The 16888-nt window shown below is 34.9% G+C and overlaps 1 protein-coding gene across 5 annotated transcripts in view; it reads right to left on the bottom strand.

Annotated features, from left to right (window-relative positions):
• LOC306875404 (inaD-like protein) overlaps positions 1 to 16888 on the bottom strand; it is a 122818-nt gene that overhangs the window by 19384 nt on the left and 86546 nt on the right. For all 5 annotated transcript variants that reach the window (XM_079425926.1, XM_079425930.1, XM_079425928.1 and 2 more), the window contains 5 exons: positions 10899 to 11095; positions 7001 to 7092; positions 4583 to 4655; positions 3608 to 3721; positions 3031 to 3117 (listed from right to left, as the gene is read on the bottom strand). In XM_079425926.1, coding sequence (XP_079282052.1) covers positions 3031 to 3117; positions 3608 to 3721; positions 4583 to 4655; positions 7001 to 7092; positions 10899 to 11095 — 563 coding nt within the window. The remainder of the gene's footprint in view (positions 1 to 3030; positions 3118 to 3607; positions 3722 to 4582; positions 4656 to 7000; positions 7093 to 10898; positions 11096 to 16888) is intronic.

Genomic DNA, 16888 nt, shown 5'->3' with positions numbered 1-16888 from the left:
TTATGAAACATTCATGGCACTTTTTGATTCATGTGTAAAACTGCAAGAATGAAAATGAATTACCAGCAGAGCAATAAATGTTTTAAACATTTTTTTTTTTTAATTTCCATAAATACATGGGCTGTATAAAAATCTGGGATTCAAAATTTTTAAGCTGAAAATATATATATTTTTTAAAAGGTATGATGTACAAAAAAGAAGAAAGGAAAAATATATAGACTAATATAAACAACACTTTTATAAATATATGGGTATTTGTACTATTTTATATATGTATTTTATAATAATAAGTATATTATAGTGCATATAAAAGTATAGTCTATATTCAAAAGCATATGCAATAATATAATAATATTTGCCTATTGTCGTGGAAAAAAATTTGGTTATTTTGCTAATTTCCCCCAATTTTCTATAAATACAGTTCAAAGACCTGAAACTGCATTAAAACTCTGGGTTTCGGAATTTATATATATATATAAATGTACATATTATAAATTTCTTAAATATATTTAAGATTTATATAAATACATATTTATTTATAAATAATATAAAAACAATATAAATCATTTATGTAGCTATTGCATTAATACAGAAAATTGGCATCTCCAATCTCTTTAAGCATCTACAATGATGTGGTATTGTCACCAGAATGAGACCGTGAGAGGACATGAAGATGTTCAGGAAGTGTTCTAGTGCATTTGTTGAATGAGCACTGTGCTATATGTCCGAACTGACTGCAATGAATTTTAAGTATAATCATTTTCTTTAAATTTATTTTAAATCAATTTTTATATCATTTTAAAATTCCTTGTTTTTATTATTTTTATTTCCATGTTTTTGATTTTTAATGTCTATTTCACTTTCTTTAAAATTCTGTAATTGTAGAATTACAGAAAATTAAAGTATATTAATTTCATTATAAATATGCATACTACAACTAAGTGTCCCTCATTAAATCAAAAATGCTTTAACATTATATCACTGTGTTATTTAGCAATTTTCACACAAATTTCTATAAACGCAGAGGGGTTCAAAGACCTGAAACTGCATTAAAAATCTGGGTTTCTGAAATTTAGAAACCCAGAAAATAAATAAATATAAATATATATAAATATACAGTGGTGTGAAAAAGCGTTGGCCCCCTTCTTGATTTTTTTTTTTTTTTTGCATGTTTGTCTCACTTTAATGTTTCAGATCATCAAACTAATTTAAATATTAATCAAAGATAACACAAGTAAACACAACATGCAGTTTTTGAATGAATTTTTTTATTATGAAGGGAAAACTAAATCCAAACCCACATGGTGATTCAGGTGAGTTCAGCACTTTTAGAGTTTCATCCCTCTATCTGATGTGAGCATAAGTATTGGAACCGTTGCCTCAGAGGTCTTTCTAAGTGATCAGATGTGTCCTGTTGCATTAATTCTTCAGATATTAAAAGCAGGAAATGTGTCGTATCAGTTATATTCATTACTTCTGTTTTCTGAATCTTGCATTCGATGATGACACACACAAACCAGGATGAAGACGAGGGAGCTGACTTTGAGAGAAAAGCAAGCAATTTGGATGCTGAAAGAAAAGAGGTCAGTTAGAGCTCTAGCAAAAACAAAGGACATGGAGAAATCAAGAGTTTGGAAACCACCAGCGACACCAGCAACCAACAACTACCTGATCGGCTGAGAAAACAACAGTAGTCGATGACAAACAAATCTTAAAAGCTGTGAAAATTAACCCTAAAAGACGTGTCTGTAAAATCACCAACAACTTCCAGAAAGCTGGGGTGATGCTCTGACAATCTTCTGTCCTCAGGAGACTTTGACACAGAATTACAGATGCTACACAGCAAGATGCAAACCTCTGACCAGCACCAAAAATAGAAAGGCAAGATTAGAGTTTGCAAAAAAGCACAAAGGTGAGCCAGAAGAGTTTTGGAACTGTGTTCATGGACCGATGAGATAAAGATGAACCTTTATCTAAGTGATGGGAAAGCAAAAATGTGGAGAAAAAAGGGAACTACAAATGATCCCAAGCATGCAGCCTCATCTGTAAAGCACGGTGGAGGTGGTGTCATGGCATGGGCATGCATGGCTGTCTCTGGAACAGGCCCTCTCAACTTTACTGATGACTTAATGTATGATGACAGTAGCAGAATGAATTTGGAAGGATACAAAACCATCCTTCCTACCAATATTCAAGAAAATGCCACCAGATTCATTGGGAAGTGCTTCATATTTCATCAGGACAATGACCCAAAACACCCTGCCAGTTCAATCAAGGAATTTATAAGGGCAAAGAAATGCAAAGTCTTAGATTGCCCAAGTCAATCTCCAGATTTAAATCTGATTGAACATGAATTTCACCAGCTGGAGAGGAGAGTAAAGGCAGAAACTCCCCAAAACAAGCAACAATTGGAATTGGCTGCATTAAAGGCTGGGAAAAGTATTTCAAAGGATGAGAGCAAGAGTCTGGTGATGTCTGTGGGTCACAGACTCACTGCTGTGATTGTGCGCAAGGGATCTGCAACTAAATAATAGCTTTTAATCTTTTATATCTGCCTTATTTTCAACTGTCCCAATACTTATGCTCACATCAATGAGTGGGATGAACTCTAAAAGTGCTGTTCTTTTTATTTGGTAAAACATGTATGTGTTGAAACGGCTAATAATAAAATGTGACATTCTGTAGTTTTGTCTCATATTCATCTTTTAATCATATTTGCCTCGACTCCACAGCCAACAGAGCAATTTAGTCTTACTATATACACACATGCATATACTGACTGATACTATACGTAGTATGTTTGCCTGTATTTTATAAATAAGCTGAAAATAAAAATGTATAAAGTTGTAAAAATTATTTAAATCAAACAATAAATAATCAAATACATATTATACATATAGAAATATAAATTGACTTATAGATACTAAATAATAACAAATGATTTATATGTACAGGTAGTATATGATTTATTAGTACTGGTAGTATATGATTCAGAACATACTCATTGAGATCTTCTTAGGTGTTCCTCACCTTTAAGGCTGACTCTCCATCTCTGAAAGTCTTCTGCATCTGATCTGCCTGCGTGGAGCTCACGGGCTGCACCACGCTGGGCTGATCCTGTATGAAGAGCCAAGCAAACAGGTAAAATAAAGCACGAGGCCTAGATAGGCCCCACAGAGCCTCAACTAGGTCAAAAACACATTCACTGCCTCCATCTAGGACAGAGTTAAGCTGGAGGCAGCCGATGACAATGAGCTGCTGTTTAGAGTCAAGTGCCTCCGAGGGATTTTCAACTGTTTGTTTACCGAAACAAATCCACATTTAGGGCAGAAACAGCTGGTCCGAGCTCAGACTGACAATGAGGGGATGAAAGCGAGGGGAGATGGGATAGACTCGTAAAATGCTGAGTCAAGAGTCATTATTGTTTTCATAAAGATGGCAATAGTTGCTACATTCTTGCATCATATCTGTTGAAAAGTCTGGCTTACAAGCATAACAGACTGAAGTAATTCACTGCACTCTTCACTTTTATTAGACTCTATATGAAACATTATTTTTTATAGAATCTTTATTTATGTATAATTATTAATATTTGTATAATCAATACCTTGATTATCGGAGGCTCAGGTGAGTTTCTGCTCAGAGGGAGGCTCTCGTGTAACTGTGGCTTCTCTGTTGGAGCTGGAGCTGGAGCTGGAGCTGGAGGCGTATTTTGATGTGTCTGAAAAACAGTTCTGAAATCAGCTGAACTCTCCCAATTCTAACTTTTAGCAGTGCAGGAAGGGGTGAGGACCACTAATTACCTCAATAAATAAATTTAAAAATTAAGTAAATGAATGAATGAAAAAATAAATTATCATCATAGAAATTAAAAAAAATAATAATATAACCATTTATTATCAATATATTAAATATGACATCTATATTTATTTATAAACATAAAATGTAATAATATAATAATCATTTATTCATTTGTTAATTTTAAAGTTTTTTCTTTTTTTAATTATTATTTTAAAAATATTTTCAAATATTTTTTTCCTGAAAGTGAAAATGCTTGTGGCACAGCATATTTAATGTGTGTGTTATGTGGAACATAATTTTGGACAATGAGTTTAACAAAATTGTGCTAAAATACATTGCTTGATGTGGTTAGGACAATACAGGCAATTTATGCAAAAAAATAAAATAAAATAAAACAATATCAGATTAAAGTCAGGTTAAATTAAAATGTATATTTTAATAATAAAAAAAGTTTTTGTTTTTTTTCCTGAAGACAACATGAGCATAAGCATGACATTTATGTTATGTGGAGCATGATTTTGAGTTTTCATGGTGGTTGACAAAATTATTAGGACAAATCAGGCAATTTATGGAATAAATAAATAAAATGTTACCATATTAATATAATAATATATAATAGAATATATTAAATATTAAATGTGACATCTAGATTTTAAAATACTACATTAACAAATTTATTTATATTTAAAATTTGACAAAAAAATCCCAGATTTACAGAGAAGAAACTCCGTAAACATGGATTCTAATGAAGTCATATATGGCTGTTCATAATGTACCGTACCTCACTGGAGAAGAATGAGGAAGGCAGGGAAGGAAAAGGAGTGACAGCCATTTGATTGATAGCATCTTCATTCCTATCAACCAACGGAAAGATTCAATATTAATAACCATTCACAGCAAATCACATGCAATGACACAAAAGTATAAAGCATTCACACAATTTAAAAAAAAAATTGGGACAAACTTTAAATTATTTGTAATTTTCACATCTCAAAGGGATAGTTCACTCAAAAATAAAAAAAATATTATTTACTAAATCTTTAAGAGTTTCTTTCTTCTGTTGAACACAAAAAAAGCTTTTCTGAAGAATGTGGAATTGATGGTAGCCACTGATTTCCATAGTATTTTTTTTCATATGAAAGTCAATGGCTACCATCAACTGTGGTTACCTACATTCTTCAAAATATCTTCTTTTGTGCTCAACAGAACTCATAAGGTTTGAAACAAATTGTGGGTGAGTAACTGATCAAAGTATTGTCATTTTTGGATAAACAATCCCTTTAAAAACCACATATGTTCGCACAAGGCTTAACCGAGAAAAATGATTCCCATCCTTTCGACGACGCCAAAATTGGTCCAGCTCGCTCTCTACTCCTCATGTTCCCACATGGCTCTTGGCAGTTTTCTCTGCTCAAATCGATAAGGACTGATGGGCCAGATTAATTGAGATGTTGCGCTATGAATCCTCGAGTAACGAGTAATCTCGCTCCCTACACTCCTTCTTATGTTCACCTTGGCGTTATTGTCTTTGCTCACTAAATGACCCGTTTCCAATTACAGGTAATGTGTTTCTGTCAAGGTGAGGTCGACGTAGGTGATCAGAATTTATGAAACGATCAATCCTCAGCTTGTTTCCAAATAACCCCTTCTGATCGAAAAACCAAATCTGAATTAGGGTCCTGATTTCATCCAGCTACGAGACCCTTTCGCTAAATATCTTGGAATGAGACGGTGACATTTTGCCAAATAAAAGCAAAACAAAACTGCAACAAAGGTAAAACAGAGAAAGGTGTAAAGCCCTTATTTGTTATATTGTTTGTTAAATCACAAATAACTCAACAAGGGCTTTCCGAACAGTCTGAATTACAGACCAAACTAGATGCAAACCATTTAAGTGAATCTATTAACATTCAGTAGCACGTTAACGTTCTTTTGACAGACGTAAACAGAGCTGCCCGTCATATTTCTCAGACCTCTAATAATTAGCTGTAGATAGCGAGGAGATATTGGTGTCTTTACACAGCCGTTATCAGCAAAACCTGTCGGACTGACAAAACAAGCAGTCAAATAAAGGTCAAGCTAACAAATACTCATACAAAAACATGAGATAAGAAACAGAAACCGATGATAAGTCTCTGATTACGCCTGTAATGACAAATCAGCTTACCTTAATGATGGACTGAAGGGCTGTGCTGCATTAAAACCATGTGTTGCATTATCCTCTAAGCTATTAAAAAACGCTTTATAGTGATAGCAGTTCTGTTGCACCATATCACACCTCACTCTCTGGATGCGAGGACATGACAGCTCCAGAAATACGGCTATCAAAATGCCATCAAGTATCCCATCAAATGTATCAGTGTCACATGGCTTTGCTCGTGTTGCCAATACACACAAGCCAGCATGTGTTCGATTCGGTACTTAGGAACAATGACTCCACTCTTCAAAGTGATAAGAGACAGAGATAGCGTGATATGGAGTTTAAAATGGCAGGCAGCTGTTATAACCCTAGAACGCATATATGGAGTCAAATTGACTGGTATGTTGTGATTTTTGAAATCTTTTATTGATAAAAACATTTATTTATTTGATATTCAATGAATTTCTCAAAAACTCGTTTCTGGCACTAATCAATGTTATTTTCATATTTTTTGGTCATAGGACGAGAAAAAAAAAGTATCACTTATTCAAGAATGCATAAAGTAGGGGAAAATTCCATTTCCTATGGAATTCTGACTTAATAGTATTTTGGGAAACATTTTTGTTAGTAATTTTTTTTTTCTTGAAAATTTATGGATTACTTAAAAATCTGAGTTTTTTTGCTCTAAGCCAAGAATTTACCTTTAAATTCTGAATGAACAGTATATATAAAACAGGCCAAACACATACACACACACACACACACACATGTTCGGTTGAAGCTCAAGACCGAAAATAATGCACAACATTTTGAGCTTGCTATAAATATTAGAGCTGTCAATGAGTTAATAATTGATAATAATATTATTCTTGAATTTGTTGCAATTAATCACACATTTCAAAACTCCAGAGGTAAAAACTAACACATTATAATAAATTAATCATCTCATTATTTTTAATGAGTTAAAGAATTCATAACAAAAATTAAATGAGAGTCATTTCTTAGTAATGAACAGATGGTAGTGTGTGAAAACAGCAGTCGTCTCTGAGGGTCTTTTACCTGACTAGGACGAGTTTGACCTTTGATGTGGCGCTTTTTATTATGGCCGATGCGTTCTGGTGGCTCCTGCCGTACAACACCTGGTTGTTTATCTGATGAAGCACAAGAAATTCTGTTAGCACAGGACCAAAAACAAGACTTGTCGCACAAAACAGTAAAATGATGTTAACATTGAAGTTTTATCATATTTTATGATCAATTTATATGCAGTAATCTAGGTAAATTGAAACGATTCACAGTTTTTCCTCCAATAAAAGCCATGGTTATTACCATAAAAACATGATAATTTGTAAAACAAAACAAAACAAAAGTGCATGAAACTGGAATATACAGATAATATTTGAACCAGGCCCATGAAAATGAACTGCAACAAAGGTAAAACTAAAAAACTTGGAGGAAACAAAACAGAGAAACTTGGGGTAAAATGGTAACAAATTAAAAAAACAACAATAATAAAAACAAAAAGTGTGAAAATGGCAACAAAAAACTAAATAAAGAAAAAAAGTGTGAAAATTTCAAATATAAATCTGAGTAATGTGGGGGAATGTCAAAAAAACACAATAAAAAAAACAAAACAAAAAGAAAGAAATCTGGGGGAAAATGGAAACAAAAACAAAACAAACCAGTGAAACTTGGGGGGAGGGTGGCAAACAAAACAAACAAACAAACAAAAAAGACACCAAAAAAGTGTAAAAATGTAAGAGTATAACTGAGAAACAAACAAAAGAATGAAACAAAACAGAGACATTTGGGAGAAAATGGCCAAAAAAAGAAAAACAAAATGTGTGAAAATGTTTAAAGTAAAAATTCCAAACTGGGGGAGGAGGGGGGCAAACAAAAACAACAGAAAACTACAACAAAGGTCAAAAAGAGAAACTTGAAGGAAAATGGCAACAAAACAACAAAAAGAACAGCAAAACAAAACAAACAAACACACAAAAACTGCAACAATGGTAAAACAGAAAAATGTGGGAGAAAATGGCAACAAAACAAAAAAAGTTAAAACTGAGAAACTTGGGGGAAAATAGCATCAAGTTTCACTTAAACTTTACACTTACACTGAAATCTTAATGTTGGAAAAAGTTGTGTCTGTCATGTCCATGTTATTTGTCAACAACCAATATACAGACAAAACGGCATCTACATTTGAACTCCGAGAACCACATCCCTAAAAACCTGTGGTAATACCATGGCATTTTTTTGTAAGAGTTTGCTCTGCTGAACTGTTTACAAATAACGGCATCAGAGTTTGCGAACACGTATTTGAGACCGTTTGACTTGTCTCTCCAATCACCTGCGACCGAATCATTAGGAGCACTAGCGGATCGTGACTAATGCAGCAGTGTGTTCACGTCTAATGGAGATTGATATTAGACAAAGGTCAGCGAGCACGGCTCTGAGCCTCGCCTGCTCCAGGCCTCAAATTCCACACCAAAATACGGCATTCGTACGCGTCGACCAAATTGCTAAATCGATAGGCAATTCCGAGGAGGAAACGAACGTGGAAACCAAAATGCCATCTGGACGGGAAAAGATCAGGGAATTTATTGTGGGATGCAGCAATGCAGAGTTCATTCAGAAATTATTGAATTTGAGATGAATGTAAATTAAAGTAATTTGAAGTCTTTAACACTCCAAGAGTGTAGTTTTAATAATACTTTCCTTTGTAAATCATGAATTACCCATAAACATAATATAATATACACAATGTGCTATTTTCAGAAATATTACATGATATTAATAATTGCCTGTATAAATTTGTATTTAAAAGTACTTGTCATATTAATATAATAGTAATATAATTACTAATAAATAATAAATATAATTACTAATTATATTTTATTTAATTATCTTTTTTAATTTTATGGTCAAATAAATTCACCAAAATGTTTCGGAAGTTATATAATCAATTGATTAAACATTAATTTGTGGATTAGCTTTTTTATAAACATTTAATAAACTAAAGAAAAAAAAATTACAATTTGTTACAATTACTGGTTTAAAATATATATTTTTAAAAAATTATCCACGTGTCACAAAAATGTATCTATTTAAAATGACAGGGTTTTTTGTTAATAGTCCTTCATTTATATATAATATAGATGATAATTCAATATTAATTAAAATATATTATGTAGATTACATACATACACACTTACATAAAATTCAAATACATTTCTCAGAGTGTTCCATATATTATATACTCCATTGATTAAATATTAAAATATGGATTTGCTTTTTTTAAATTTCAATAATCTGAGTGATTCTTGACATTAGGGGAAATAAAACAGCCATAATTTGTGAAAATTACTGGTTTAAAATAATTATTTAAATTATTCACATTGTCACAAAGTTCAAAATTTTAAATGAGAGGACAATTCAGTTTCTTGGAATTTAAATTAAATTCCAAATTCAACTTCCTGTGGGGTGTGGCCAATTCAATTCAAAGTCACACTCATGAATAAAAACATTACAATTGTGCATGTATAAAAACATCAAAGTGACCTGGCATTATCAGTGTGTTTTAACTCGCAATGAATTATGTCTTATGGTGAGGTTGTGGGGTTGAAGGAGCGAGAGAAACACTTGGAGAGATAAAGTGAGCAGGAGGAGGAGGCAGAGAAAGTGATAAGCACAAACACAGATAGTGAAACTGAGGGCAGGTGGCTTCATTTGAAATTCATCCGGCCATCTGAGGCAAAACCCCACACTCTCGTTTGCACATTAATAATTGAGGCACAGATACAAACAGGTAGAGACAGAGATGGAGGGACCAGATGATCCACATCCTAACCAGAGAGCCTGGCCACCACGTCCCTCAAGACTCGAAGTGATTTTGGCTGTATGAGACTGACCCAGACGACCCTTGAGCCCCATGCTTCATTCAGCATTAGACCAGAATAAGAATGAAATTGATAGAAACCTCCATTTTCCCCTTGGATTACAAGGGGTTCAACAGGAAAAGGCTATTACCTAGAGAAAGAAAAAATTAAAGAGAGAGGGATAGATAGCTTCTAAATCCTGAGAACTGACCCATAATTCCTCACTGGAAGCTATGCTATGAGTCACTTTGTAAAAAAGGGTTTAATACAGTTTAATACATATTTCTGTATTATTATTCAATTATATTTATTATGTAATATAGTTTACTAATTAATATTAATTATGTATACACACACATATTCATAAACTACTCAAAATTTCACGTTTCAGCATGACAGCCATTTCTTTGTAATTATTTGTGAAATTTACAAGCACTTGCGTGAAAATGAAAATTGTTCCAAAGTGTAGATAGACAGATATATAGACAGATAGAACGAATGAACGATAGATAGATAGATAGATAGATAGATAGATAGATAGATAGATAGATAGATAGATAGATAGATAGATAGATAGAACGAATGAACAATGGATGGATGGATGGATGGATGGATGGATGGATGGATGGATGGATGGATGGATGGATGGATGGATGGATGGATGGATGGATGGATGGATGGATGGATGGATGGATGGATGGATGGATGGATGGATGGATGGATGGATGGATGGATGGATGGATGGATGGATAATTTTAATAATAAAAGAAATTATAATAAGTAAAATTAAGTATATGCACGATAAAATTCATCCATTAATAAATCAATAGAATTACATAAATGTAATTAACTATTTATATTTAAATAAAATACATTATTATTATCTTCATTATTATAGGCCACTCATTAATAAAGCAATTCATATCAATTATAATGACTGCTAATGGACAAATAATTTAATGTGATTTTTTCTCTTTTGTTAAAGACATACTGTTCGGTAAGCTGAAGATGAAGCCCCACCTCAACAATTCAACACCCACCACTCAATCACTTCACTGTGTGTTTGCGCATTTCACCTCCAACAGTTCGTCGCCCACTTTGATGCATCCGTCTCGGCTGGCCGGCCCTTCAGGGGTGATCCCCACCACGAAGATGCTCATGCAGGAGCGATCCCTGTTCCCGGCCAGACTGAGTCCCAAGCCATTCCGGTCCTTCTCCAGTTCCACGATCAGCAGCTCTCCCGGCACGTCCGCGTACCTCTGCCTGATCACCTCTAAACACAAACACGGAGAAAGACACATCAGACAGGGAATAGGACTGGAAACAAAAGCAATTACTTTCCTAGAGGACAAAGATAAAGGTATTGTTTACACTAGCGTCTATACGTCAAGCTGGGTATAGTAAACGGTATTGGCATGCAATCCGCAAAGCCTCAAGGCTCAGGGAGCAAACCATTTCTCATTTCGAGAATGTCATCCGGGAACTGAGCCTAGCATGGCTTGAAATGACACATTATGTTACCATATGCGGTCATTTTTTAACTATTCTAACCTAATGCATGCAGACAATTGTGGTGCCCAATGTAGGGTTGTTTTGAATGACGAAAAATATATGGCCATGTATACATTGCAGATAGATTCAGTTGTCAATTCACCTTTTAGTGCATAATCCTTTTCTGCACACACACACACACACACAGTTCAGTCATTTAAGCGAGTGACAACCACGTTCTACAACCAAATTGCCTCTCGAAATTCTGTGTACTGTGTACGGAACTGAACTGAACAACTAGTTGTTAAAGACTAACTGGTAACACTTTAAGGTCCAATTATCACTATTAGCAAACCATTAACTATAACTATTAACTAAAACTACTAAGTTTTTTGCTTATTATAGTGAGTAATATAGTTGTTAAATTTAGGTATTGGGTAGGATTAGGAATGTAGAATATGGTCATGCAAAATATGTGCTTTATAAGTACTAATAAATAAAAAAAAAAAAAAAAAAAAACAAGCACATAATAACCCCCCCCAAAAAAAAGCCCATAATAAACTCAAATCCAAATGCATTGTCTTGGAAATAAATCACATCCCAAAATACTCACTATAAACTCCATAAATTGGATCGCTTCATAAGCCAAGCCCAAACAACAAGCTCAAAGACACTTAATAAGCATCACTTATAAAAAGTGGACATGGCAACCCTTCATAAGTGCGCTCTGGGAAATAGCCTTCCAAACGTTAAAAGTAGCGTATACCAAATGTGCGAGATGGCAGAACGATGCTATGGTGTCAATCATTGCATTTTTGAGAGTGAGTTCTGTTCTGTACACACACAAAATGACAATTTAGGGGATTCACTCCTATATTTAAATGCAAAAATCACTCCCGAAGTTTTAGATTTATAGTGTGTGTGTATAGTGTGTTACTCCGAATCAATCATCAGGTCAAACATTTTATTTTTAGAGCATCCTGGGAACTTTCAAGCTTTGCATTGACAGGAATTTCAAGAGCCCTTATGATTGCCAAGGTCGAGAAGACTAATTTAAATTTTTCTTTGACAAGAATGAAAAAATGAAACGCTAATGCGTTTCAGGCGCTAGAGATTTTCCAGGTTGAGTGGAGAAAGGAATTGAATCTTTTACAGCTCACAGCTCAGGTGATATTACATCTAGACTTACAGAGCTCACGGAATCAATTCATGTCCACACGTCAGTAAACGGCTGAGAGAAAGACAAAGTAGAGTCTGCAGTATTTAATCGCCATGAGCGTTTTAAACCGTGGCATATTAATCTTAATAAAACGGCCCTTAGTTGACCTAACACAAGCTCAAATCAAAACTAGGCCTGGTTCATCCTGCGGCACTTCCTGCATAAGGGACAAAGTGAAAGTATCACTTTGCTTTTAACCATCTCGCGTTTCTCCAAAGTCTGTATTATATGGGTGTTATGGAAATGGCGTCTGAGCCAGGACTTCAAGGAAAAGTAGTGACTGGACTCTTGAGCACCGGGAACATTTGATAATCTTCCAAGCCAGCTGCTTCTCATGAATCTCAAAAGACTTCAGAGATTTTTTTGAGGGTTCTTCAGTTTTCATGCTATCAAAATTCAGCGTAGGTACTGCTGGTGGCCATAAAGAAACAAAACACTTCAGATGGAGAGGATTCGCTGGCAACTACAGTGAACCATCAGTTAGGACTTCATTGATGAGAAACCGTGAGGGAACTTCGCAATACAGAATAAAAGAAAACCAGGCAATTTGTTGGCCACTGGCAGATGGTTGGTGAAGATGTTTCGCACTTTTAACAACTTTCTCCTATCCTTTAAAGTCTTTTCCAGATTTTAACAATCCCTTATTACACTTACCGTGGCTCTTTCACAAGCAAGTTTCAGTAGTCTTTTCGAATAAAACCACAGCTGTCGCATGTATGGGAGGTCAGAAATGTGTATATCCGTGACCTTTTGCATTATGAAAGCCCATCACTGTTTCATTTACACTGCAGTGTAGCTCTTCAGGGGCACATCGAGAGAGCACCGCTACCATGTGACAGGCCTAATTAAAAGCTTCAGGACTGTAGGGGCGACATAAAACTTTGGAAAATGGATGAAGCTAGAGTGCCGTATCTCCTGTGTGAGGAAAGAGAGGAGAGATGTAAGGGCGGTCAAAATAGACAGGGTCTGCTTGTGTCTGATAACTGGTCTAGTCCATTAAAAGCTGATTTTACGCCTCATCTGCAAAACAGCAAACATATTAGCAGGTTTATTGTTGCTCCAAGGGGCTCCAAAAAAAAAAGTTTCTCGTTGATGCATCCAGAAGAACATTTAAAGGTAGGGTAGGCGATTTCGTAAAGGCATGCTAGCTTTGAAAGCATAAGATCCCACCCTCTCTGCAAATCACTCTCCAAAGCCACGCCTCCTCCAAAACATATGAACACTTAGGCAGACCAGAGGCTAACCAACGACACGATGAGCGATAGCGTTGGTGTCAGATTATCTTATGTCTCATTCATTGGAAAGAAAACTTCACAGTAGGGACCCGCTCCTGCAAAATTCTGTCCCGCGCCCTCCCACTCCCACAAAAATATCTCTTATCTGGTCCCGGTCCCGCCCGCGACATTCATGTTTTGTCCCATTCCTGCCCACAAAAGCCCGCATAAAATGGAATTTGTGTTTTATGATTCCTGTGGCTTTGGTTTTATGTTTACTTTCTATTCTTTAGGTACCCATTTTAAAGAGACCGCAAGGGAAGGGAGGGATGGGTGGGGGGAAAGTTGAATTGATACGTGATATCATGTTGTTAAGTTGTTATTCAGGTTTGTAAATTGTTGTTAATAATATAAAAAAAAAAAAAAAATAAAAATAAATAGCCCGCATAAAAGTAATCTATATAGATTTTATTTCTGTACATCGAAGAAATTTACATGAAATGGTTTTGTAAGATCTCCTAAACTCCACAACATCCCAGCATAAATGCTCCCGATAAAATATTTGTTATTTAGGCTAAGCATCAACATTCACAAACCACTGTTATTTTTAACAGAAAAGCAAGCATGGGCTGCTGCCAGCATGGTTAGGCATGGCAAAATGTGAGCAGAGCTTCCTTTATTATCACTAAAAGCTGACATCTCAGTTCATCGCGATCTCATAAAGCTCTGTTATAACACAATGAACATATGCACAATAAATCTTTCACAATGTCTACACTTCGTGTATTAAAATGAAACGATTCATGAGCACACAATTTCAGCACTGCGAGTTACCTCTGACTGGCCATTGCATTCCAGAAATCAACAGCTGAGTCTGTGATTGGCTATATTGCTCAACCCTTTAAACACGTGTTATAAATAGAAACTCTGCCTAGCTTGCACGTTAATCATTTTAATGTTAATATTAGTTGTTCCTTTTGCTTTTGTGCAACAGATATATAACAATTTATATCTTTTAGACATTTTATGTTTAGATCATTTCTATTTTGCGGGAGTCCCATGAATAATTTTATTCTCCCGCATCCTGCACACACACAAGTCTCTTCCCGTCCGCACCCGCACTCGCCCATCAAGAGTTGTCCCGCGCCGCACCCTGTTGCAGGTCTCTACTTCACAGTACAAAGCACATAATATTATAATAATAACGGCTTCCATTCTCGTTCGCTCTGCAATAGTGTAATGGGACGCGCTGATGACATATGTCAGGTGTGCATGAAGTTATGCAAATACATAGGTTGACAGGCAGGTGGGACAGCCTATTGTAGGAACTCAGGGATATAATTGGATGAACATTTTATTGTCCTACACTTTCCACAAATGATATAAACACAAATTAATTTAGACCACTTAACTTAGTAATGTCTATCAGGATGTGAAGAGACTTTAAAACAGCATAACAAAAAATATTTTTGAACCAAATCACCTACTCTGTCTTTAAGAATAAATTTACATTAGCACAAAGCATATCGCTTTGCACTTAAAATTGGTATGGACAGATGGGGGGGCTCATAGACAGGTTGTGACAAGAAATGGTGAATGTTTTAAATATATATACAATTAATAATCAGAATATGCAACAAAGCCATATTACTTCCTTAATAAAAAAAATACTTATATATTATATAATTTAAATAACATTAATTAATTACTATCTTTAATATAATTTGTGTTATGAACAAATAATGCAATTTAATCTTTTGCTGTTTTGATCAGTATATATATTCTCAACAGGTAAAGGTGTCAGTTCTGTGGATTCTAGGACGACATCAAGTTCGACATTGATACAGATTCTTACATTTCAAAACTAACCTTTACTGTTTTCTGTTGATGACTGAACAAAACTTCACTAAATATTTGTAGTGTGCCTGCCATCCAAAAATCACAGTAAGCTTTGTGCGTTGTTATTTTTGAAATAAAGCCTCAGACTTCACATTTTGTAGATTTTATCTTAATTGTATACATTTTGGTGCTCTTTAATATGCTGTATGAAGTTAATGTTCATTTTCAGTTTTCAGTTAAGTGCATCCTGCATTTTCTGTTTCAGCCTAGAATTTGCATTTTGGTGCATCATTAGTAATATAATCTTTTACTTTTTTGACAACATATTCTGTCAATATATATGTGATGTACTGATCTAGAGAGCAGGTCAATAGCACACTGATTTACTACTTTGCAACATAAATGTTCTTATTACTTTCTGAATTAGCAATCATTATTGCCAACCAATATAAGTGCTCAAATTCACCTTGTGACATTTAATATTTAATAACTTGTTTCCTACATCTCCAACCAGGGATTTTTGCAGGTCAGTGGTTCAGCAATTAGCACTAGATCATCAATTGATGGTTTAAATTTACATACGGTCATAACATTTCTGCTTCGAGTATGAAGGATTCTGGGTTCTAATCTACCTTAATACAACATTTTATTATAACAACACAAACTCTGTACGATTCCCACCATAAGGCCGCGTGTCCACCAAAGCGTTTTTTTGCCAGCTGAAAACGCCAGGTGCTCTGCTGAAAACGCCCAGCTGTGAGTTTTTTTCAGTTGAGACACACATATGCATCGTGGTACTCTCGATATTGGCGGCAGACTGTCCCAGAAGTGAAAAAATAGTTGAATAAAGTCGTTATTTTGTTTTCTTTGAGCACAAAAAGTATTCTCGTAGCTTCACAAAATTGAGGTTGAACCACTGACGTCACATGGACTATTTTACCGATGTTCTTGGTACCTTTCTGGGCCTTGGCATGGTAGTACCGTTGCTGTCTATTGAGGGTCAGAAAACTCTTGAATTTCATCCAAAATATCTTAATTTGTCTTCTGAAGAAGAACGAAGGTCTTGCGGTTTTGGAATGACAAAAGGGTGAGTAATTAATGACAATTTTCATTTTTGGGTGAATAATCCCTTTAAAATCAGACCAGCTGATTTTAAAACTCATGAGCTTAGCATTTAGGTTGACAAAGTCAGAGGTTCAACTATCATTGGAGAAAGCATAATAATTCAAGAGGTTTCATTACGCATTAGCTTAAACCCTTTCATTTTATTGATCCAATATGTTGCTTCATGTCACTCAGCTGA

Source organism: Barbus barbus (genome assembly GCF_936440315.1).
Source record: "Barbus barbus genome assembly, chromosome: 9".
Classification (NCBI taxonomy): domain Eukaryota; kingdom Metazoa; phylum Chordata; class Actinopteri; order Cypriniformes; family Cyprinidae; genus Barbus; species Barbus barbus.
Note: the sequence above shows the minus strand (reverse complement) of the source record. Positions and strands in the feature narration are given on the sequence as shown.